Source organism: Pygocentrus nattereri, chromosome 29 (genome assembly GCF_015220715.1).
Source record: "Pygocentrus nattereri isolate fPygNat1 chromosome 29, fPygNat1.pri, whole genome shotgun sequence".
NCBI lineage: Eukaryota > Metazoa > Chordata > Actinopteri > Characiformes > Serrasalmidae > Pygocentrus > Pygocentrus nattereri.
Genome location: NC_051239.1, coordinates 14,510,471 through 14,536,085, shown reverse-complemented (window position 1 = coordinate 14,536,085; position 25,615 = coordinate 14,510,471). Strand labels below are relative to the sequence as shown.

The following is a 25,615-nucleotide window of genomic DNA, read 5'->3' as shown; positions in this document are numbered from 1 at the left end:
TCTGTGTGAGGTGTTGGTTTTGATACTGCACCTTCGAGTTCTGTATGGTGCCGATGGGAGAAGTTTCAGCGGATTGAAAAGGAAGGCTGAGGTAAGAGGAGTGTTTTTGTGGCTGAGGTGAGAGGAGTGTTTTTGTGGCTGAGGTGAGAGGAGTGTTTTTGTGGCTGAGGTGAGAGGAGCTTTTCAGGGCACGTTAAAGGGAGTTTCTGGCAAGGCTCTAAAAAAGAAGCAGAGGTTTTTAGAGATGTTTCCACAACCTGGATGTGATTCATTATTCAGTGTGATATTAAAATAGAAGGTTATGTCAGTTATTTGTTAGCAGAACCACAAATTTCTGGGCCCTGTGTAGCTATGGGCTGCATTAATGAGCATTGTGATAATGTGAAGTGCTGATGTTGTGCACATTGCTGTTCTTTTGTTCTCTTTTGTGTGCTGTTTTTTATTTCTTCAACTTGATTTAAAGCTGCGCTCTGTAAGATGTTTTTGTTGAAATTGAATGGAGTAGCATTACTGAGGCAGGAGGAAAGAAACAGTCTAAAATATTGTCTCTGTCACCCTGTAAGGCCCGAAATAATGATTTTAAAAAGTCAGAGGCGTCGGCTCGGGTTTCACAAGAGTTATTCAGACCACATCATAGATCTTTACATATTAATATCACAAAATCTACGTTGTACTGATGAAGATATGATGATAATAGTTGACCATTCATTTACATCCTCAGAACACACATCCTTCAGTTCTCTTTAAATGCTTTTCAGGGCACTCACAATCATAAGATTCATCTGCTTAGGGAAGGGTTCCAAAGCACAAATGATGTTACAAAATGTTCCTCTGTGTTTAATGTAATTACAGATTACCACCAGAGAGGTCTACAAGTGCCCAAAACATACACAGTGCAGCTTTAACTGTTGTCTTTGTACAATCATTCTAGTCTATGGTTAGTTAAAAATGTATACAACAGAAAACGGTATAAACAAACCATATATCAACTGATTAACTACACACATGCATACTTTGTATGCCGCATGGAAAGATTAGAACAGAGATTTTTAGTCTGGTAAACATTTCCCGTCTTCATATTGCTACAACATTAATTACATAGAAATTTAAATTTTACACCTAATCAAACTTTTTAGTCCAGAGCCCCTGAAGACCTCCTCCACCTGTGCAGAGAGCTCCACCAGTTGGATCACATGGACTTCACAAACTAACACCCATGTAGACATGAAATATTCATACAAGAATGCTTTACAGTTTAAGTACCTTAATATTTTATGACTGTTTTTATAAACAACTGTTAACACTTGATGATGTCATGAACTGTTAAAGTCGAACCGATATTGTGCTACTTTATCAAGTAGTGAAGTTAACATTCTTTTTATGTGACAGTGGAATGAAGCTAATGCACACTGTCACGTGTAGTAGGTTATTATGTTTACCTTAAATGGCAATGGATATTAAAAATATGTTGAAAGCAACACAAAAATTCTTTCTATATTCTTTCTGAGGTGTTGGTTTCGATACTGCACCTTCACATTCTGTCAGCTTCTAAAGGGAGAAGTATCAGCAGATTGAAAAGGAAAGAGGTGAGAGGAGCATTGACTATGTTAGTTGTCGCATTAGAGTCCTTGAAAAGGTGAGACTGAGCTAACAAACCCAGACTGGTCGTTCCAGTGACTTTCTTCCCCTAAAGGAAGAGTTTTGACCCTGAAATGTCCCCTGGTTATGCTTGATCTACCGCTGGGCCTGAGCTGTTTCACAAGATTTTGTGAGTGAAGACTACACGTTCAGTCTGTAGAGGTTTGTGAGGAGTGATTGGGGAGTTTTGGACGGCTTATGCTTTACACTGGAAGGCCAGACGTTGCTGCTGGGCCTGCATGCCAAATTCTCAAGAGTGAGACACTAAGGGGCTCTTGGCCTGTGTAGAATTTTAAGTCAGACACAGCCCGCATAGTTATAAGTTTGGCTGCTGTTAGGCTTGACCTCAGATGCTCCTCCCACTTATGTACCCAGATCATCTGATCTTTACTGCGTGCAAAGATAGCCACAAGTATTGATGTTTTGTCAGTCACACACTGACTGTCCACACATTTGTGCTCACGTACTTCTGTGCACTGTTTTTTTTTTTTTTTTAATCTGTCCAATGGGAAACAAATTTTTGTCAAACTAGTCACCTGTAGAAGTTACCTGCTCTTCACATCATGACAAGTGATCCTTTTAGAGAAAGACAGAGGCACTAGATTGAAAGAGCTGCCACCTTTAAGAGTTTTGTTTTAAAGCATTCAATAAACTAGATGTTTTGTGAGTTTGCCAACAGGCATACTGTTTGATTTGTGGCATTTGTGGCAGTGGCATGTTTGTGGCTGGTCATTTTGCATGTCAGAGGGAGTCATACCAGAAGAGATACCACACTCTCTGATAGTAATCACAAGTCTGGCTTGAGAGGCTAGGTGGGTATAACCACTGATACCACAGTCTGACGCCTAGTCGGTGAATGAGAAGTAAATGAAGAAGAAAAACAAAGTCAGAGAAGTGGCATCATTGCAAGATATCTGCTATCATTGCATTTTCCATAAACCAGAGCTATAGAGAGACTATGCTGACAAAAAGGTTAACAGTGAACCACAGAACATGATGTGAATGGTTTGTGGGTGTATGTCTGTTGGTGCTCTGTGAAGCTTTGAGCGCAGGGACCCAAGATGTATTACTGTGTCACCGTTGTCCCTTTAATAGACTGGTAGACATCAGAAAACAGAAATAAATAGAGAGAACAGGTAGATGGAGGTGCGAAAAGTTTGTCACAGGGATAAAGTTGGAAAGCATGGAGGTAGAGTTTCAGATGTGGGCTTTCTCCCAAAGCTCACTTATTTGAGTTTTGGATCTGCTTCTGTATTCCACTCCACGTATGAGGTTGGTACAAATGAAAACTTTCAGTTCCCTGCAGTCAAAGGTCTGCTTTAACTGTGATTAACTCATTATCTTGATAGTGCATGACGAGTGCAGTGCCTGAGTCACATCACAATCAGAATCAGAGCATTCCAGCTTGAGAAATGCATTTCCCAGGGGCTGTCAATCATGTTTTATTTATCCTGAATTTCCAGATAAGCACAAAGGTGGAATTTGAAATTGAGGTGACATTTCAATAGCTTCTGGGTCGGTGATTTGGAATAAGGTCAGTAATATGGAATATCTTGAACTGACTGCAGTTTAATGACAATGAATTCATAATATAATAACAGATCAATCGTTGGAATACTACTGGGCCTGCTAGGATATGTTTTCAGGTATTATAAGTCTAAAAGAAGCTTATTTACCAGAGTAAGAGAAGGTTCCACTGAGTAAAAAAGGTCTGTCTGAAAGGTCATCACATCAGTGAGCACCAGTGCTGAGTAGTTAGCTTAAGTATAGCGTATGAAGAGTGAATCAAAGGACTGTTCACTCACCCAGAGGTTAAAATCTAACATCTTAGTAGTTACGTCTTACCTGTATTGTGTGGTTAATGGTTTACATGTGCTATTAGGCCTGGCATTTAATGTTTGAATAGCATTTCACCACCTTTCTTCACTTTCCTAGCTTCAGCTGTTTTATCCTGCTGTCTAATATTCTGTTTTTTATTGTTTCTGTTGGGATAATTGCTTTTTCTTCGTTTTTTTATGAATTTATTGTCTAGTGGGATCACTGGATCATATTAAGGATGAGTCATTTTCAAATAGCCATGAAAATCTAGTCGTAAATTAGAATGTTTAATAAGCAATTTTGCTTATTTCTAATGTCATTTATTGTCCTTTACCAGAAGGTAGTATAGATCTAGCATCTTACACCACATTGTGCTGCACAACAGATACAGGTAAAGCACAGCTATACCGCATAAGAAGTGTGAATAAGAATCAAGCTGAGGCTCATTTTAGGTTTCATGAAATAACAAAACCAACATCAGGTAATTGATGAAAATCACATTTGGGATCAGCCAATCAGCTCTTTAAACTCTTTTCGAGCTAAAAGGTGAAATAAGTTAGAAAGTGACTAGGATAGTAATGTTAGCTGAAGCAGTAGACCATTAAAATTAGTATTTTTATCTTTAAGACTTTAGATTTAGATCTTTCTATGTAAAATTTCAGGTTACATGTTTGTGCAACTGTGGCTTTCTGTACTGAGAAGTAAGCTGAATGCAGTAATAGAGAGATACTGAGTGGTGCTCAATGAAGGTGAGCAGTACTGGAATTTGCTGGCCTTCATTTAAAACAATGTCTTAGAATTTTTGTTCTATGTGGAACTTCTTCCAAAACAATGAAAGTGAGGTAGACTGCAAACAGACTACCCAGTCAGAGTTTTTTTAAGGGGTTGGGGATGATTTTTAGAACAGTTTTATATATAATATGGGCATCTGTTTTAGGGGGCAAATAAACGCCTACTGAACTTGTCTAACTTGTTGATTAGCATTCTGCTAATTGCCGAGGAAAAGGTTCACAGCTGCTGGCCTGAAAGGGATATTTGTCATTTGCTCAGCTGTAATAGCTAGTGGGCAGGTATTTTATGCCAAATATCTGTCAGAAAACTGTGGAAAAACTAAAAAGGCCATAGCTAACTTATTTCAAACCCTCTTTGTTATATGACTAACTGAGGTTTTCATTAATGTCCTCATGTACTCTCAGTAAACACCATTCTAAATCATGGGTAATGGCAAAAGCTTTGAGCTACGTCTGAACTTGCATTTGTTCTCATGCATGTATATATTATCCACAGTCTATAACTGGTTAAAATTGTGTACTCCTATCTTTCTTACTGTATAAATATTTGTTCATTCTTCTCTTGCTTGCTAACCATGTTGGGCCAAATCTCCTGACCTTGCTTTGCAAATTAAACAAAGTTAAGAGGCAATTAAAAAGGTTTCCCTCTAGCAGCCACCCCCACTGGACAAATTTGTTTTATTCTAACCATAAAACTGCCCTGCGATGGACTGGCGACCTGTCCAGGGTGTATCTTGCCTTCCGCCCGATGACCGCTGGGATAGGCTCCAGCACACCCCCCCGCATACCCCCCCCCTTGACCCTGACAGAGAAGCAGCTTAGAAAATGTGTGTGTGGTGTGTGTGTAACCATAAAACTATAAAAAAAGCAATGTTATCTGAGTTTACAGTCAGTTTACAGTCTGTGAGGACTGTAGATTTATTACTTGCAAATAGTAGAGAATGGCCAATTTATGCTACCTCAACCCAAGGCCATCTTTCTAATTTAGGCTGGAGAATTCAGCTAGATCGCTTACCTCTGCTTTCTCACTCTGAGGTCCTAGAGCAATCAACCACCCTGGTTCAAGTAGTCTGAGCACTAGCTTTTACATCATCTTACATTAACTATAGAAATTTTAAGACCACTGAAAGACAGGCAGTCATATGCCTTTCAGAAAACCAGTACATTTTTGATTATTTCCTGGAAAACGTAACGGAGTCACTTAGAGCCACAGTAAGCAGTCACTGAAGCCAAATTAGTGTTCACTTGCTGACAAAAAGAACAAAACCATTAGAGGATTAGTGTCCATTGTCTTTTGAGGCCTTCTGACAGACTGAACAGGAAGGGCTTTCTATTGGAGTTGCATGCAGTTAAATACTGTTGATCAGTAATAAGAGTTACCCAAAGGCAAGTTTCCCCTTCTTTCTCAGAATGTCAAGCGTTTACAGTCCCAACACAGGCAGTCATGTTTACGTGGTAGCCATATCATGCCTGCTTCCCTAGGTTGAAGCTTTAATGCTGTTGGGATACCAGTGAAAAAGGTGAAGTGCCATTAAGTGCTGTGCTGGACTATGAAACATCTGTGCTACATAGGTTGTTTTCTGTGTTGTGTTGTGTGTTACCTTAGTTGTTATGTCAACAAGCATGGCAACAATTCATTAAGAAGTGTTAAAAAGGAGTCCAAGAGAGCATAATTGGCCTCGCTCTCTCTGGGTGGGTAAGTTGACACTCCCTCTTCCAACATCGCACAGCACGATGCTAGTCAACAAGGGCGCCTGTTAGCTGACTCAAAAGTATTAGAAGTTAGCAATCTCCTCAGAGCTGGAAGCTTACCCCAAAAAGAAATGATCCCTTAATTCCAGGCTTTGGAGAATTGAGTGGACTCCAGGTCTTAGTACTTGATTCTGCACAGAGACAGTCAAGTTTGCCCATACCTGTGTGCAGTGTGAGATATTCTGATGTCACTACCTAGACAGTCTACATAAAAATGCGTCCTTTCGCAACAAACTCATTGATAGTCCAGCTGTATTTTACTTCAGACACAATGGAAAACAAAGTACAGTGTAAAATTTGTAACCGAAAAAAACAAACAACATTGTAAATTCTAAAACATCTTCCCCCTGAAGGAGCTAAGAGAGGAGAATCAAGTACAACTCAGCCAGCCCCCGTTAGTCAGCTCTCCACATTTCCTGTATCATCACCATCACCATCATCATCTTAAATCACTTGGTCCAGCTAGGTTCACAGTAGCAGTAGGGGAAGCAGAGAATCCCCGACGACTCTGTCCCCTAGAACTTCCTCTAGCTCATTCCAGGTGACCCTCAGCTGCTCCCAGGCCAACTTGTAAATATAATCCCTCCAGTGGGTCTTATGATGACCTTGGGGGTCTTGTCCCAGTAGGCCATGCATGGTAAACCTTCAACAGGAGGCATCCTGATCATCCCAAACCACCTCAACTGGCTCCTCTCAATTGTGGAGGAGTGGCTTTTCTTTGAGCTTTTCCTGGATGTCTCAGACCTGTCAAGTCGAGTGAGCCCACCACCCTATGAAGAAAGCTCATTTCCACTGCTTGATCTTTCAGTCATTACCCAAAACTCATGACCATAGGTAAGGGTTGGTGTAGACTGTCTGGTAAACAGAGAGCTTTGCCTTATGGCTCAGGTCCCTCTTCACCAGTACAGTTCAGTACAGTGACCACACTACTACTGCTGCATGTCCCAGGGAGAAATTTCCTTACTAAGGTTAAATATAATCAACATTGTGCTCTTTATTTTTGCTAGATACCTTTTGAAATCCAAATTATTGTGTGGAATCGGCTCCACTTCATTGGGTCCTGTCACTTGTAATCTGAAATTCAGCTCTTAAGTTTTCTGAAAAAGAGCGGTCTTAGTTCTCCTTTATGCAGTTTTCACTGTCCATTGGTGTTGCGTTAGCTGCAGTCCTAAAAGATATAGTGGAGCTCTGTGACTTGGGTGAAGAATGTGCTAGCCTTCACTGTCACAACTTGGTGACATGTTATTTGTTTGCTTATCTGTGCAGTAAATTTATACTAAATAAATTGTCTTTGTGTGAACAAACAGCCAACAGCATGTTCAAACCTAGCTATATTATAAACTGAAACTGAACTGTTCTGCTATATGAAGCATTTCAACTTGAGCACCAGTCAGTGTCAGTTTGGCTTCAGAAGACCAAATAAATTACATGATAGATTAGTCAGAGGACCTACAGTCGGCACTTTAATGTAACTACAAATTGGTCATCTCCATAATAGTCTTAGATAAAATTATACTCGTCTATGTCACATGGTTGCTTGTTGTTGCCACTATGCTAATGCTTTGTAAACAAAAAATCACATTCCCCTCTCAAATGCAGTTACATTTTATTAGTAACGAAACGATTATATGAGACTGACCGAAACAGCTCTCTTGGACAAATACTGACTGCTATAATTAGTGGTCAGGATGTATATTCAGGTACAGTCAGTGCTATGTGTCTATCTGTAAGATGCCATTCAGTCATGATGCTCTTTCTGAAGCCCTTTCTTGCCTGTGAAATATCAGTTCTCAGAAAGCGTTGCTGTAGCTCGTTCTAGGGATTCTGTAACATTGTGAAAAGCGAAGATCTGCCCGTCGTTCCTTGTATACAAAACTTAATGTCAACCTGACAGTGAAATGGACCATTTAAGGATATGGCTGCTTTGTGAAACACAATAACCAACCATCACTATCCTTTCTTCTCCGGCTCCAAGCTGCTCTAGAGGGAACAATATCAGGCTGATTATCATATTTTGCTCAGCGCTGCTTTGTTGGCACATGGGAGCAGATGGGCTGCTGCTTTGCTGTCTTGCTGTGTGTTTTTTTTAGAAGACAACGCTGTGGATGACACATATAGGCAGCGTGTTTAACATACGTTATTGTCCCATTTAAATGAAGATGGCTGTGAATTAGCTGACAGTCTGACTGCATGTATTGAGTCACTGGGTTTCTGTGTCTGCTAATGATTTGTAGTGGTTTCCTCTGCTCTGTCGCCTGTAACACATCTCACACCTGTGTTGAGGGCTGCACTTGAGCAGAAGTGTCATGCATCTAATCTTCTTGAGTCTACAACTTTGTGTTTATTTTGACATAATTTAAAATGTAGGTTACTAACATGCTAATTAGGGAAAGTTGACTTGGAGCAGATAAAAGCTCAAGAAAGTAATGTTCAGCTTGAGATCCTTCATTCTTTACCCACTACCTTTACACCAGTTTAGTCAGGTCAGCTGAGTAAACACCTCAAAACGCTTGAAGGAGAACTTTAACTGCCATTTCTGTTATGTTAGTTAACAGATGCCTGTGTTGGCCAATGATATTATCTTGGCTACCTGGCCTCCCTGCTGGAAAAAAACTACCTTGATCAGCATAGCTGGTCACCAGCAAAATCAGCATATCATCTCTTTCCAAAGAAAAACAAGTATTTCCAAAATGGAGGAGACAAACATGTTCTTAACTATTATTATGTCATTTAATGTAAAAAGTTTTATTTCAAGCAGTTTTGGAGGGTTTCTTTTGGTCCATTCGCCATGAAATGTTCTCACAATATGAAAGATAGCTGGTGTGCTTGAATGATACAGAAAGGTGAAAATCAGAAAGAAAGATATTCGTCTTTATCTTTTAGGCAGCGATGATATGCTGTTTTGGATGCTGGTATTCTGGTCAACCAGCATGACCATGCTGTGGGTGACCAGCTAAACCAGCACCAGACCAACACTAAACCAGCATAAACCAACTTAGACCTGCATGGAAATAATTTTTTTAGCAGAGGCTCCAAGCTCTGTACAGTAAAGTCATGTCTCACCATTTCCCCTGGGGAAAATTCCAAGCATCACCTTAAGGGCTGTTGCATTGAATAAGTCATGTGAAGCTTGGAAGATGAACCCTTGGAGATGCAAGGAATCAAGAAGCATAAATGTGGATTTCAGCAGCCAAACTTGCAGAGAAATCATTGCAATCTGATGCAATTTCCTTTTCAAAGCTGAAAATAATACTGTACAACTGTGTAAGCCAAAGCAAAAGTTACCTTAAAATACTTAATATTTCAAAAACTACAACAAACTGGGCTTTATGACACAGGCATTGCACAAACAGTTCTCATGCTAAGACTGACGCTTAAGCCAGACAAGGCAGTTATATGTTTTTGTTTGTTATGTTTGGACTTTTAAAAAAAAGTTTGTTTAGCTAGCTCATTGGCTCACATTTTCCTATTGAAAAATCTGCTCCTCATTGTTTGCTCCTCCCATTGTCCTGCGAGTGTCCACTTGTTTAACTTAGGTTGTGGAGTTGTGTGGCAAGGGCATGTTATAAAGAGTATTGAAAATACTGAAATAGTAAATATTTCAATGACAAGTGGGACCATCTATGTTGTCCTATATCAGCTGTGTCCAATCTGTTCCATTGTGGCTGCAGTTTTTGTTCCAATAAAGCACAAGAACACATGATCAGTTGTTTGAAGACTGAGACTAATGGAATAAACAAATGTTGTTCATCTGCCTGATTTGAATGAAAATATGCAGCCACGCTGGCATTCTGCAGATTCTGCATTTAACCCATCTGTGAAGTGAAACACCAGTGAAACATGCACACTAGTGAATACACACACACTAGGGGACTGTGAGCACACTTGCCCAGAGCAGTGGGCAGCCTGGGGAGCAATTGGGGGTTAGGCGTCTTGCTCAAGGATACCTCAGTCATGGACCGTCGGCACTGGGGATCGAACCAGCAACCTTCCGGTCATTGGGCCAGTTCCCTAACCACCAGCCCACGACTGCCTCCAAATTTGATTGAGGATTGAAAATTGAAGGAAACCAAGTTGCTACCCAAAAGCAGAGGGAGCTTATATAGCTTAGTTGTAGTATATATTGAGGGAAACAAGTACAATAGGTATCCAGAATGGTTCTGTAATCTAAATGAGGTACAATTACTTGCTAAAAACAACAGAACCAAAATATTTGTTGGAGTTGTGGCTTCTCACAGCTTTAATGCCCTCAGCCTCTCTGCATTTCAGCATAGGAATAAGAATTCCTTTCTTTTGGAAAAGCACTACGGTTGTCTTCTGGGTATCAGCATTTGAGCAGACTGTAGTGCATCTGCCTAAATAATTTTAAAATGCTTAATTCAAGCCAGTCATTATAAAGTAAGTTGCTGTAGCTGGAAGTCTGTAGCTCAGACTTTTTGGTTCCACTATACCAGCCTGTGATTAGGCTTGTCCAGACTTCGGTTTTCTAGATAGCTGACACTTTGCCTCTAACTTGTCACCCACTTGTCTTGCCATGACTCCATTACAGCATGCTGACCATGTGTCTCAATTAGCTGTCACACACTAGCGGAAAAGGCCTCTCTGACCATGTGTCTCTATTAGTTGTCACAGACTCGCAGAAAAGGCCTCAGGGCGCTGCCTCATTTCATTGCTTCTTTTCATTAGTAAGGCTTTTTTTTTCTACTTTCCCCCCCAAGAATACCATCAAAAGTAGCAAGAAAAGCTATAAAGTTAGGCATTACAGTAAACGGTGAGCACAAAAGAACAATGAGCACAGAACCAGTTACATTTAAGTCCTAGAGGCTTATTACTGTGAAATAAGTGCTTGTGCTCAGCCCCAATATAAAAGAAAAAAGTAGAGGACAAATGCAGAGAAGTGTAGCTACATGAGAAACAAGAATAAAAATGGACTTCTCCACATCTACTAAGCCCAGCAAGCTGGAGGCAGTAGTTAATTTGTTGGCGTAACGAAATTCAAAGTTTGAATTCGTTAATGCTCCAGCAGTGGGACTCATTTGGCTCTCATATTTCTTGCTTTATTTTTCTTTATGTCTCGCTGCCTTCAGTCCCCCTCTTTCTCCAATCCCTCCTACATCTTTCTCCTGTCCTCAGCTTCCCTCTGGCTCAGGCATCTCTCTCTTCTTTTTTCCTTTAATCCTCTCTCCTCCACCTCCCTTCAGCTTTCATTCCATCTTCCCATCTTCAGCTCTTCCTGCATCCCTTCCCACCTTTCCTTCTTTCCATCTGGCATTTGCGTCCCCTTCATCAGAGGATTCCTCAAGCACACTGGCTTGACTTGGTCCCCTTCCTCCTCCTCCTCCTCCTCCTCCTCCTCTTCCTCCTCCCAGCACTGGAACCTCCATCCAGCCATTACACACCTCACCTTAACTCAGCTCAGCCTTGTTTGTTACATAGCACTTCTTATACTTTAAAAGTATCACCAAAGTAGTCTTCCATAATATTAAATAGTATGATATGAAGGAAGGTGCATTTAATAAATGTAAAAATACTTAGCACAAGTACAAGAAGTGTGAGAATTAAGGTTGAATAAAAGTCAGCATTGTTCACATTGGTGGTGATTAAGTGTAATGACTTGCAGAAAGTTATTTCATAAAATGGGTTTGAGTACCTTGCCTGCAGCCTTGGACATTGTTTTATAATGGTTTTGATGATAAAGCTTTGATGTAGAACATTTTTTCAAATACATTCATGGCAGAGACGTACACGCAGGGCATTCTAATGCAAAATAATTCACAAGGAAAAAATATCTTTTTCAAATGTACCAGTATTCTACCAATTTTTTGGACAGTAAATAAAATAATTAACTAAATAAACAAAATACAACCACAAGTTAATGTGACCTTGGCTGTGAAGAACCTTATACGTTTATTTAGAATGGATAATTTCATATCAAACCACTGATGAATGACTTTACGTCTTAATGATTATAATATGATGAAATTTAACGAATCCCCTTCAGTGTACTTAGATTCATATAGCCATGTCTTAATTGGTAGGCAGGCTTGAAAGATATGTTTTAGCTTAGCAGACAAAGACCTTACAACTTATTGTAACCTTATGAAAATGCTATCTGCATTTTTAAAATTGATCTTGTTAAAGACATTTTGGAGTTAAGCAGTTTTGTTACAAATTACCAAGATTTTGTTTAGAATCATTCAAACACTGATTGCTATATTGTTCCATAATTGTGGTCCTCCTACAAATGCCTTCTTTCTCTTGTAGATGATTTGACCCTGCCCCTTTCCATCTGACCAGTCCAGGAGAAGGCCCGCCCGTCCCAGTAGGAATGCCCCCTCTGGCCCGGTGCCAAGCTCTGCCCGCTGCCACGCCCACTGCTCCTTTTCCTTTTGCCTTCCCACCCCCTGCCGCCATCACCGCCATCTGCAGGCTCCTGCACCATGAAGGATGAGGTCATCAGCACCAATGCGCTGGCCTGGCTGGTGTGCTCGGGTGTGTCCATCCTGGCCAACGCCTGGGGCATCCTGAGCGTGAGCGCCAAGCAGAAGAAGTGGAAGCCGCTGGAGTTCCTCATCTGCACACTGGCCGGCACGCACATCCTCAACATGGGCATCCCCATCACCATGTACTGCGTCATCCAGCTCCGGCGCCAGCACTCCAGCTACGAATGGAACGAAGGCCTCTGCAAGGTGTTCGTCTCCACCTTCTACACCCTCACCCTGGTCACCTGCTTCTCCGTCACCTCGTTGTCCTACCACCGCATGTGGATGGTGCGCTGGCCTGTCAATTACAGGTGATTATTAAAGATGCTCATGCTGGTCTTTGCTTCTGGCTTGCGGTGGTTGCCATGGTGGCAGCTGAGCTGGTAACTGTTGTCTTGGAGATTGATTTGCAAAGCTAAGTTTGTTTACATTGATTTCAGAGTTTGTGCTGATTGATTTTTTTTTTAAGATTACATTTTTTAGATTCTTTATTTGTGAAGAACAGTTATTCTCTTCTGTTATGAGCTGTTATAGGAGGGATCATGGCTCCTCTGCTATAGTCAGTGTAAACAAACATTTTTCAGCCTTAAGCAAATACAGAAAATTTCATTTTCCTCTTGCTTCAGGTGTAGTCTATCAGCAAACAAACAGCAACATACAATATCTAATTAAATACAAAGTTTTTCATTACAAATGATATTGTGAACAAAGCAATGTAAATGAACAGTAGAATCTTTGAAATTTCAGAATATCTTTAACTCCCTTTTGTGTTAGTGACAGTATAGATCTGAGCTGGCATGGACTCTGATCACCATCAGTGAGAAAAGCCCCTAATAAGTAGATCAAATCCACCTGAGAGTCTAAATTAAAACAATCCTGGATTTCAAAGTGGTCTTAGATGTTTGGACCTTACTGACCCGATGTTTGTCTTAAATGGCCCATTTCCTACATTTTTTTTCTCTTACGGTCTGTTTATGACACCTGTGTGGATGTGTATATAAAAGCAGTCATAATTCATTTTTACATGACTGTTTTCCAACCTCTCTTTATCCCTTAGAATGAATCAGGCTGTGGCTGTGCCTTTAAGACTGCTATATGTAAAATAGTTGATTGACTGTCCTGTATTGTGCCTCATTCAAAAAGCAGTTCAAGCTGAAACACTCCATATAACTTCAGTTTGAATGGGTGGAGGCAAACTGTTACAGGTTGAATAGGCGCAAATGTGTAAATTTGGTAGTTTTCATAAACACACAAAAAAACTGTGAATTTAAAATGGGATTTAAGCAGCTTAGTTTCCAAATAATATATTGTATGTACTGAATCAATAGTTATTAAAGTTAAGCATTGCTTATATAACACATCAAATAGTTTTATTACAAAAAGTGGAGAAATTTTGTTTTTTTTTCCAAGACATTCGCCCTTTAATTTAAATGGAAGCTTCAAGATGGCTTACAGCAGGGGTGCCCAGTCCTGATGACCTACCTCCTTCAAGAGTTTCGTTACAACCCTTCTGTTACAGACATGATACAGTTCATCAAGGCCTTCAGTAATACTGAGTATTAGAGCAAGGTGTATCCAGCCTTTATTAACCTGTGCTTTTATTATATGAATAAGACTCAGTTCACTTTGTATCACTGTGTTTTCTCTAGTCTGATCCAGCGTTAGGAATTATCTCAAAATTACTAAATAGTGTTATTTATTTATTTATAATATTATTATTTATCTATAATATTATTTATAATATACTTGTAATAATTATTTTGTGATGTGTGAAAAAAATAAACATTGTAGGTTAAAAAGAATAATTAAAGGTAAAGCAAAGGGAAGAATTCACCCCAAAATTCCACATAAACCCCCATTTTTGGAGATAATTGCAATTATTTAATCTAATCACAGTGCAACAAATGGAAACTGGATGTGTTTTTCAGTAGTTGAGATTTGAACCAAATTAATATAAATAAAATCTTTCTTCTGTCTTTTCTAGTTCTTTTAACTGCGTACTCATTAAGGGGAATGTTTGTTCATTTTCGATGGTGGTCTTGCAAAACTATTTCTGAACAATTTTGATTTTTCTACAAAAATAAATGTTTAAGATCTCAAAGTCATGTTCTAGACTCCAGAACCAAACGTCAAAACAAAGCAAAAGAGTTTAATGCCTCATCAAGCTACCTCACAGAAAGTAAACAAAATTACACAGAATAATTATGAATACACTGCCTGATGCCAGAGACTTTGTTGATCAGTTTTGTGATAAACGACTGGCCTAAAACATCTTGTTAATCCATTTATGGCTACATGCCGGGCTTTGTAAGGCAAAATTATTACCTAAAGAAAGTGTGTTTTAAAAACGTATCAACATTGCACATAAAAACCTAGAAGACTCTTGTAGGTTCACTAGTGGCTTTGGATAATGAACAAACTGGCTGTGTTTGTGTTGCAGACATTGTCACCCTGGTTCCTGTCACCACCACTGTAAAGAAAACTGAGTCTGTGACTTTACCTACAATGAACCATTTTACATTAAACCACTCTGAAGCGTTTTGTTTGCATCGCAACGGCGGAATTCTGCACCAGTTTTGGAAAAAGGGGAAAGTTGAATTCCCTTTTTAGAGAAAAATGCATGCTTTGGTTGTCGGTAACTGACATTTAATATGCACAGGACAGTGTGTATCTTCTCTTGTTAAAAGCAAAACATAGCTAGCTAAGCAATACAGCTATGTAAGTTATATTTAATAAACCAATTTATTAGCTTTAGGCTTGTTCTTTATTACTTACAAATGATTTGAATTATTTATACCTAAAATGTCATGATTGTGACTGGCATACCCACACAGCAACCTGAATAAGAGGACCAGCACAGGTCTAGACAAAAGGTGCAACAGCACCATTCAAATACAACACAGTTGCACTTTACATTTCTTATGTCGCAAACATAGATCAGCCAAAATCAAACTAATGGCTGGAGATTGGAGCGAAATTCTGCTGATTCCAGTCTTCTGACTCCAGTCCTCCGATTATGCATTCCTAATTTTCATAGATAACAGGAAGTCAAATAGTGTCAGAAACCGAGTAAGCATGACTATTTGAGATACATAACAGCATACACTGACACATGTGTGATGATTTAGCCATGCAGTTTCCACTATGCTGTTTAGTGAAGTATAAAATTACATGATGTATCTTCATTGCCTCGCAACTCCAGTACAAACACTAAAGAAACAAACTTTGGAGAAGAAACATGTCTTAACTTTCCGACTACATTTTGGACTAAGGGGAATAATGCTGTACATTTTCTACTGATCTCTACTTCAAAATACCTCTTTAGTAGCAGAGGCTGCTGGGTTCTTGCATTCAGGACTTTGCTTATTCATTTTCTCAGAGGAATGTCTCTGCTTCCACTTTAACATTTTAGATGTTGCAGCAGTGCCAAACCTATATTTATGTTATGCTTTTGCCAAAGAGACTTGTTCATTAACTGCAGAACAGTCTCCATGGAAGAGGCTGGGGTTAAGTGCTTTGCTTGAAGGCACAATAGTGGTAACGATCGACTGGGACAGTACCTGACCTCTTGAGTTAAACCCTGACCGCTGGGTGACCCCTGTGTTGTTCTAAATTTCCTGATTGTGACCTCAAGACAACCAGATGATTGAGTTTGAACTACGCAATGTAAGGACGTTCCAGACTGTATTAGCTCTTGGTGCATTAATGTTCCAGATTGCTGTGGAACCCCTGAGCCGTTTTCCAGGTGCCTTGCTACATCCATTAACAGTGGACAAATCAAGTGCATCATTTGTAATGGCTGAATGTCTGATGGTGATATTTCAGCTTAGTTATCTAGCTTGCTGTTGACCCTGTGTTTTGTGCCATATTCACAGTAAGAGAGCTGATGTAATACAAGATTGGCACATCATCTCATACAATATAATAATATAGCCTCAGGTCAGTCTCCTCTCTGAAGAGTACAGTACAAACTTAGAAATATAATGAAGAAGACACAGCTCTGCACTGCAGTCTACAGAAATTGTCTAACTGCCATATAATTAACAGTTAAACTGGGGTATTCTATTACTTACCTTCAAACCAGTTACAAATCTACCTTTATTCCTATTATTGAGTGGACATTTAAGGCTAAAACAGTTCATTGATATCATTGATAATGCTGACAATAAAAAGTCTGTGAGATGTTTGTTGTCAATTTATTTTTTGTTTACATGATGTTCAACATGACGTGAGTTAACGATTTAACCTAAATAGGAAGCAGTTCACTTGTAGTGTCTTAGCAATGTGAGCAGATAGCACAAGAAAAAGGAAATGCTTCCAGACCTTACTTTTTTACCTCTAGCCGAAATTGTTCTTTTTCTTTCACTATCTGCTCACATAGGTGCAACAATACAAGTGATTTTTTTTTGCCTTCTTCAGGTTAAGATGTTTTTGCTGACTTTTTTATTGTTGACTTTATCAGTAGTGTTGAACAGTTTTAACCTTGTGTTTTAACCCTATAGGTTTCTCAGTTGGAGACAAGTGTATGGTGATTTTGGCTTGTGTAGCTCTTGTGCAAATTAATATAACAAGAAACTACATTTGGGGTAAATTTGTACATTTTCAAAAAATCACATATATCAAACCTATTTTAGAACCTACATTAGCTTTAAATGACTGAGCAATCATCAGAGCTAAGGACTGCTATAAGCAGTCTTTTTTATATATATAAAAAAAAAATGTGTGTGTGTGTGTGTGTGTGTTTGACAGTTGGGCTCAGACATGATTTGAAGACTTTATTTTGTTTTCTCCAAATGCAGACATGTCCCAATGTGGGACAACTGGTGAGAGACAACTCATTAGACCATGTTACTTTTTCTGCTACTCAGGGGTTCAGGTTTTTTACTCTTTCTGATGTGCATATTCATTGATTGCACTTAGTCACAGACGACATCCAGGCAGCAGACCTGTATTTTAAAGATGTCATGATTTTTAAGACTGTTTGTTAAATAACTGCAGAAATTTTAGAAAGACCTGCAAACTGTTTGGTCTGTTAGAAAATATGAAAAATGACTATCATTTACACCTGGATGTTTCAGGTTGATTGAGCATCAGAATTAGATCCCAAAGCAGATTATCTACATAAAAATGGAGGTGCACTCAAAATGCACCCAAGATGCAATTAAAACAAATTTAAGTCTGATCATTCAAACCACTTCAGGAGGTGAGCTGAGATGTATTTTAGCCAGATATTATACAAGTGTAAATGCATCTGTCTCTACGCGTCTTATTTTCAACACCCAAAACCCCTCCCGACCCTGAAATGGTCCTCCTCTGCTGTTCTAGCTCTCAGGAAAATGCCCACTTGAGTTCCATTTCACTTAGAAGAGTTTCTGAGCTTAAATAGAGGAGTATACTGAGTTTAATTCAGTAGCCTTTATGGGACCGAGCTAGTTAAAATAAGTGCCAGTTTGGTTAATCTTTAATTCAGCTTATTATTATTTAATGTTTCTGTACAATGCATTACGTTTTAATGCACAGCCATTGGTTTCAGTTGAACATCAGTTGAGCCAATTTGCATATTACATGCCACAAAGCAAATAAATTTAAGTCTGAATAACTGTAGACACATTTGATTACCAAGTAGAGATGCATATTGTTAACCTCTTATCAGATTACAATCCAGATGCAAGTCACATTAAATGGCCAGCTGTAAACAGCGTCGATTAGTTTGTGCCAATATCAAGGCTCACTTTTGATTTGTCAACGTCTTTAATTTCTATTACATTCTGCTAAATCAGCAATGTGGCTGCTTTTAATATTCTGAAGAAAGCTACACTGTGTGAGGTTTGAATATTGAACCTCTCTGGTGACCATGTGTAACTGCACACAACGTTACAATTTTGTAATATGGGGTGTGCTTCAGACCCCTTCCCCAAGCGGATAAATCTGATGATTGCGAATGCATTGAAACTGTATTCTTCTTCTGAGGATGTAAGTGAATTATCTACTATTGTAATCATATCTTCTTTAGTACAGTACTGATTTTGCATTTGAGACCTTTTTTGTAGGGTGACTCGCAGCAGCCACCATATTTTTGTGTTTAGTGAATCAGTAATGCTACTTCTTTCAATTTGCCAAAAAAAAACATCTTACATGGTGCAGCTTTCAGTTACTTCACAGTCCTTCTTCATGCAGTGTTTCTGTTATTTTGTCCAAAGATCAATCCCAACTTGAAAGGCTTTTTCAGTTAAACGCTTCTGATGAAGCCCAAGGCACCAAAGAGCTTAACTGTATCGCGCTCTGGGTCAGTCAGGCTTATCGTGTTAAATATCACCATTTTGGTCAGATCTGAATGGCATACTCAGGTAATCCAGCTTCACTCTTCGCTCTGTGGCGTGAGGAAAGATCGATCTGCTCTGCATGATGCGACAAAGCTGTCAGTGCAATCAAATCTATTTTTGTCAATGCTTTTTAATCTCATTTTACTCCACTTCTTTTTTTTATCCTGTGGTGTGGTCATTAATCTGTTTCCAAGACTGCCTTGTTCTCCCATCGCAAAACGCTCCACAGAATCATTTGCAGTTGAATGCATTTCTGGAGCACAATGATGAAATAAATAAAGAAGAAAATGGGCACTCGTGTTCAGAAAGCACCATTATAAAGCGTCATTAAACAAACAAGGACAAACAACATTGTGGTGAGAGCATGAGCGGGTACTGCAATCCACTTGACGAGAAAAAAACAAACGCAGTGTGCGGAACGTTACTGCTTTGTTGTTTCTCTAAACATCATGACAGTGTATAGTGGTCACATGTACATTTTCTGAATGCTACCTGAAGTCTCAGAATATTTTCCTGGGAGCAGCTAATGAAATCTCTTTAAATGTTATGAGGCTTCAAAGCACCTTTGCCAAGTGTGCCCTGAGTGCATGTAATAGTCTGTGTAATAGCCTGGTTCTGTGAAAAAAAAGAATCTGATGACTGTTTCTAATTTTGCATCTTGCTACCTAATGGAATCTAAAAGCTAATGTTTCTTTTAAAATAAATAGAGCGCGATTTAATTCTTCACGTCAAATGCCTTTAACAGGACAATGTAGCAAAAAAAAAAAAAAGTACTCATTTTATCCCTTATCCCAAATGTAGTCGATTAGCGCTTCTTTAGTTCTTTAGTTGTGCACTGGAGCTGCAAGGCTAATTTAGCTAACATGTAATGGAAGAACATACCTCACCAATTAGCTGATGTTTTTCCTGGGAAAAAGTACTCGACATTCAAGAAATGCAGTTTTAATTGATGAGTAGTTTATTTATTGTCACTCAGATGATATTGGAAGAATTAGTTTGTGACTGAATACAGTTACGAGTGGGCCAAAGAATAATTTGTCAAGTCTGCAAGAAAGTCCAAATAGATGCTGAAGGTTTGATTATTAGAGATTGAAGAATCCTATAGGAAGTTAAAGGTTCAGTTGTAGCTGCACAAAATTCTGTCTAATATTTAGTGCACTAGCTAGGTGCATAATTTCATGACCTACACTCTGCACTACATAGACAAAGGAATAATTTGAGATTCGGCCACAGATTTAAAAAAAAAGCTAAATCATAATGAAAGTAAACGGAGCAGTTTTTTGTCTATATCTCTCTTGTCTCCCGGTGATCTAACCTGAATGATTTCACCCATAGAAAGAATTTAAATACTAAGGAGTATTATGTAGAGGTGTCAGCATTAAACAACCCAGGCTAATCTGCTAATACAGCATCATAAAAACATGCGGCATGCGGGGTACAGACCAGGTTAAGAACTGGCCACTATTATATGAAAAGCATGACTGCAAAACAGCAGAGGGCAAGGACGCTGAAAGTGGGGGTGCTGAGGGTGCGGCAGCAGCCCGAGATATTAGGATTGTCTGACTTCAACTGCTACTAAGTAAACTAATTAGAATTCATAAGACATAGACATGCTTGTTTTCAAGTAAAGCTCGTGTTTTAATGATATATTCATATACAGGGAGATTCACTCGAAAGAGGCCCTGACTATTCTGCTGTAACTCTCATTAGGATGAAGTAATCTGGACCAAAAAAAATACAGATACCTTCATGTATGTGTAATTGATTACATGCGATGCAGGAAGTGATTTCCGTTGTCTGCCACACGTGAAGGGGTACGGGGCTTTGCACCTGGAAGTTGCAAACGGAGGTTCAATGTCGTGACAGCTGTCCGGCGCTTACCTCATCGTTCTGATGCAGGAGCATCCCAGCTTGTTCAAAGCTCTGTATACTGAGGAGCTCAATGCAGATTGCTTCATTCACATTGCTCTGTCCCAGAGAGACTTATTACAGAATATTTGGGGCCTCTTTCGAATGAATCTCCCTGTATTTTCAAAATCTACAGTAGCTGTTTACTGTTTAAATTTACTGTGCATATTTATTAAATTGAGCCGAATCATTTCCCCTTATTACTGTTGGCTGCTTTGGGGGCCTGTCACATACATGTTGAGGTTCAAGGAAAGAAAGTGTAGAGAGCTGTAGGCCAGTCCATAAGCAGACTGATATATCAGGGTGCGGTTTGATGGTCACTTGTGTGTCTTGCCACATTATGGCACACTGACACGTTATGTTTAATTTAATTTTAAAAAATAATAAAATGAAAAAAGGCAAATGCTTTTGCGTGACGTCAATTTCATGCCACATATATACTGGCTGAAATTTCAGCCCCCAATTTAAATCACCTTCCCATGTCCCTGTCAGAGGGCACCCACAATGGGGCCTAAGTGAATGGGGATAAATTAAGCTAAATGGCTAAAAACAACACATTAAAATACAGGGTGATTCGAAAAGAGTCATCTGATTTCAAAATGATTTATTTCACTTGTAAATGATTACAGAACAATGCCGTAAACTGTAAATGGTGTGAGCATAAAGTTTATTATGTAATTTTACAAGTGCTCAATATGAACCTCCTCCAGCTGTACAGACATCAACTCGATAGTTAAATTCATCCCATACTCGACTGATGTATTGAGGTGTTGCTGTACTCATGGCTTTTTCAATACAATTTCATCCAGAGTTGTTGGGAGTAATGGCACACAAACAGAATCCTTACCCCACAAAAAAGTCACACAGCATGAGATCTGGTGATGCTGGTGAGCTTTTTCTTGGCACTGATGGTACCAACGACAAATGCTCTGAGGTGTTGGAGGTTCACTGCCATACTGACAGTCAGAAACTCTGAAACTATGACCTCCCCCCTTTCAATTGGTAATGATTGGTGATTGGTTCCTAGGCACCTTACGATTGTAAATATAGTGCTTTGCAATTGGATGAATCTTTTTGAATGATCCTGTAGTTTCTAACCACTTGTCTAGAACCTCCCTTCAATTTTGGAAAGTAGAAAGATGTATTTCAGTAAAAAGCAATGAAAACTGACTTTTTTTTTTTTTTTTTTTTACAGCAGTTGTGTTTTAGGGAGTAGGATGCTAGCGAGTTCAAAAAACCTCAAAAATCTATAAGTCAAGCTTGTAACAATAGAAGAACCCTTTTTGGTGCTATATAAAACCATTTTCAAAAAGGCTCTATGTAGAAATATATACAATACATTCTCCATCAATTTGAAGAATCATTTTATCATGCAAATAACCAGTTAAGCATCCAAATAGTATTATATAGAACCATTGCCTTTACTAAAGAACCGTTGAAGAACCATCTTTCTTTAAATGTGTAGGCACAGTCATTCAGACTTCTCTGTCCTGGCCGTGGCACGTTGCAGCACATGTGTTTTGTCTCACTGGGTATTTGATTCTAAACTCTGAATTAAACATCAGGTTGCTAGGCTGAACGCAGAGATGTAGTTGTAGTACTGTGGAAAAAAATGCTTGTCTGGTGTGAACTTTTTTCACCCTTTTAACATTTACAGTTGTAAATACTAAACACCCCCCCAAGTTGGTATGAAACCAGTGCTGTTGGTTTTTAACGATAAAATTATGTCAATATCAATTACTCTTTTAATTGCTATACACCAAGGAACTGATGCCAGTAAACAATGGCTTTCCCATCTGAGTCCAAGAAAACTGCATGTGAAAATTAACAGTACCCATCACTGTCAGACTGACTTGTTCATAGACTCAGTCCTGAGACACCTTCTAATCTACTCCTACATAAACCCAGGCTGCCTGAGGACACATCTGCAGACATCACGCTCACCGATACATTTCAAGACGCTCCGGCACCTTGAGCCACATTGACAGCCTTGGACACAGAACTATTATTTGTGGATCAGCAAGCCAAGGCCTTGTGAGATTCTCGGTGGATTTTAGCCAAGAGTGAACGAAGAAGGGATGGGGGGGGGTTTGTCTTAAGAGAAAAGTCAACACGATTCGCTTCCTTTGTTGCCTAGCCGCCTGCTGCTTTAATATGGGAGTGTAGCTTGCGTTTCTGCTGCACTGGAATGTGCAGGCATGAAATATAAATGGATTTTGTGCTCTGGAAACAAATGTTTCAACATCTGTTCTCATCAGACTATAACACCAGGGCTCTAGCTTGCTCTCCTGTGTCTCTCTCTCTCTCTCTCTCTCTCTCTCTCTCTCTCTCTCTCTCTCTCTCTCTCTCTCTCTCTCTCTCTCTCTCTCTCTCTCTCTCTCTCTCTCTCTCTCTCTCTCTCTCTCTCTCTCTCTCTCTCTCTCTCTCTCTCATTCCCTCTCTTCTTGGTTGTGGCTTCAAGCAGCACGATGACGTAAGTCCCCCTCGTGGCATCCTCAGGCGTTTGAGGAAAGGCTAGCATTATGACTCTGAGCGCCCAGAGACCTACTTCTGCTCCTGCTTCCTCCTGGCTCCAAGCTGGTTAAAACCTTATCTTTATCTGCCACATTTGTATCAAACCATTGAATGCCATAGGCAATTACCTTGACGTGTTTACCTGAACTAGAAAAAGAACAGGAAAGAAAGTGACTCCAAATTCACTTCTAATAGAAGCCAGTGGGCAGTTGCTGAATTCTGTGAAGAAATATTTGACAAAACCTTTGCACTCTAGATCAATTTTGAAACAACATTGACAGTATAACGATTAATTCATTAATATTAGAACAATGCTATCAATCATTTTTCAACTCAAGCTTTTTTTACTATTACTGCAGTAAAACCTCATCAAAGCCATCCTGCTGTATCTACAGCTAGAACCATCTCTTAAAAAGCCATCTGACGTAAAACTCAGACAAGAAGAAAATGTTTTAGAAAGAACCTTTCAATAGTGAAAAATTAGTCACATGTTCAAACTGTCAGTAATTCAGAAGCAACAGACAACTTACTTTACAAGATCATCTTTTTTCTCAGGTGTTCTGAAAAATACAAACAAGAAATTAAGCTGTGTTTTTATCCAGTAGTTGTACAAGAAGCACAGAAGGAAGAACATTTCTGTCTCATTTCACAAGCACTACTGAATGTTACTAAAAGGAAATATGATATAATACAATGGTGTAAGCCGCTCAACATTTTTGGAACCATTTTGCAGGCATCATTATTTATATTTTTCCAACTAGCATTATTGGATTTGGGTTTGTGGATATTACTGACAGTATTCAGCAGCTGCACATTTCTATTATAAATGATCTTAGAGTCAACAGGGTTTCTGTTCTTTCTTAGGCAGGTTTTAACAAACATGGAGGATGCTACGCTCTCCTCCTCCTCCTGCTCCTGGGGCCTCAACTCCAGCCGACAGCTGAAGAGCGCGGAGGATGAGTCAACACCTTGGCCCTTTCCTTCCTTTCTATCTTTGTTGTCCTCCTCCATCAGCGGCGTCAGGCTCAGCTCATTGACTTGGGTGAAAGCAGGAGAGAGGCTGAAGGACAGGAGACAAATAGGAGGAGAAGGGAGAAAGAGAGAGAGATAGAGAGAGAGAATAATAGGCTTTGAGGAGGAGGTGTATATCACTTGGCAGGTTTCAGAGTACTGAGCATTATGCCTGGCCTGAAAATCCTTGTTAAAACCAGCCAAATCTATGATGGTGGCCACTAAATCGTCATTGTTTTGGTAAGTTAAGGAATGAGTTTGGAGAAATGCTATTTGCAGTTTTCCCGTTATCCCAAATATTAGTCAGTTGACCAAGACATGTTTGGTGTTTATAGTTTACTTCTTTGGTTTTGCACTGAAGCCTTGAAGCTAATGTAGCTTACAGGCAATGGATGTCTGTGTCAACGAGATCCTCTTATATTACACTGTAAAAAATGAAAGGTCTGTTCAACTTAAAATGATTTTGTAACTGATTACATGGCTTCTCTTGAGTTCAGTCAGCTTGAGTTCACACAACTCAAAGGTCTTAGTTGAGTCAAAAATTCTCCATGCTACTGTTTCTTAAAAACAAAAGAGAAACACATGGATTCAGGATTACTTTGGCAAACCAAAAGGAAGCCTTCTGTTAACCGTCGACTTCTCTGGGCTCAGAGAATCTGGGATGGGCCATCACACAGTGGAAACTGTGATCAGATGAATTGGTATTTTAGGTCTTTTTGGGGAAAAATGGATGCAGAACTGGGCAAAGACAAAAAGACCATGCAGACTGCTACCAGCTACTAGTCCAAAATCCAGGGTCTGTCATGGTGTAGGTTTTTGTCTGTGCCCTTAGGAGAGGTAACTTATACTTCTGTGATGGCACCACTAATGCTAAAAAAAAGTACATAGAGATTTTACAGCAACACTTGCTGTTTTTGAAACATCTTTTCCAGGGATGCTCATGCATATTTCAAGAAAACAATGCTGTGGCATGCGCCTGCCCCCCCGGCAGAAAGGCGGGGCCCGAACACTCAGCGGCGACGCACCTCAGCGAGGACGCCAGGGAGAGAGCCACGAGTGTGTAGGGGGTGGAGCGCAAAGCCCAAGCTCCCCGTCGGATGCGAGTCACAGGAGTGACAGCGGGAGGAGGAGGATGACGCTGGTGCCGACAACTAGAGGCACCAGAGGAAGGAGTGAGTTACTGTTACACAGCGAGGCCGCTACGTTCGACCCAGGCGGATGAGCTGCCAGCTGGGGGCGGTAACGGGGAGGCAGAGCGTCGAGCTCTCATTCCCACTCGGCTCTGGTGCTCACATGAGCACCTTTAAAGGGAGCTGAGAGGGAACAGAGATATGGCGGGACAAGCAGTAGCCGCTGAAGAAGACTGAAGAGCTGAAAA

At 39.7% G+C, this 25,615-nt stretch overlaps 1 protein-coding gene across 2 annotated transcripts in view; it reads left to right on the top strand.

Moving 5' to 3' along the window:
- Positions 1–25,615, top strand: part of LOC108432137 (probable G-protein coupled receptor 153) — a 63,210-nt gene that overhangs the window by 13,117 nt on the left and 24,478 nt on the right. For both annotated transcript variants that reach the window (XM_017705782.2, XM_017705783.2), the window contains exon 2: positions 12,264–12,792. In XM_017705782.2, coding sequence (XP_017561271.1) covers positions 12,440–12,792 — 353 coding nt within the window. In that variant the 5' untranslated portion in view covers positions 12,264–12,439. The remainder of the gene's footprint in view (positions 1–12,263; positions 12,793–25,615) is intronic.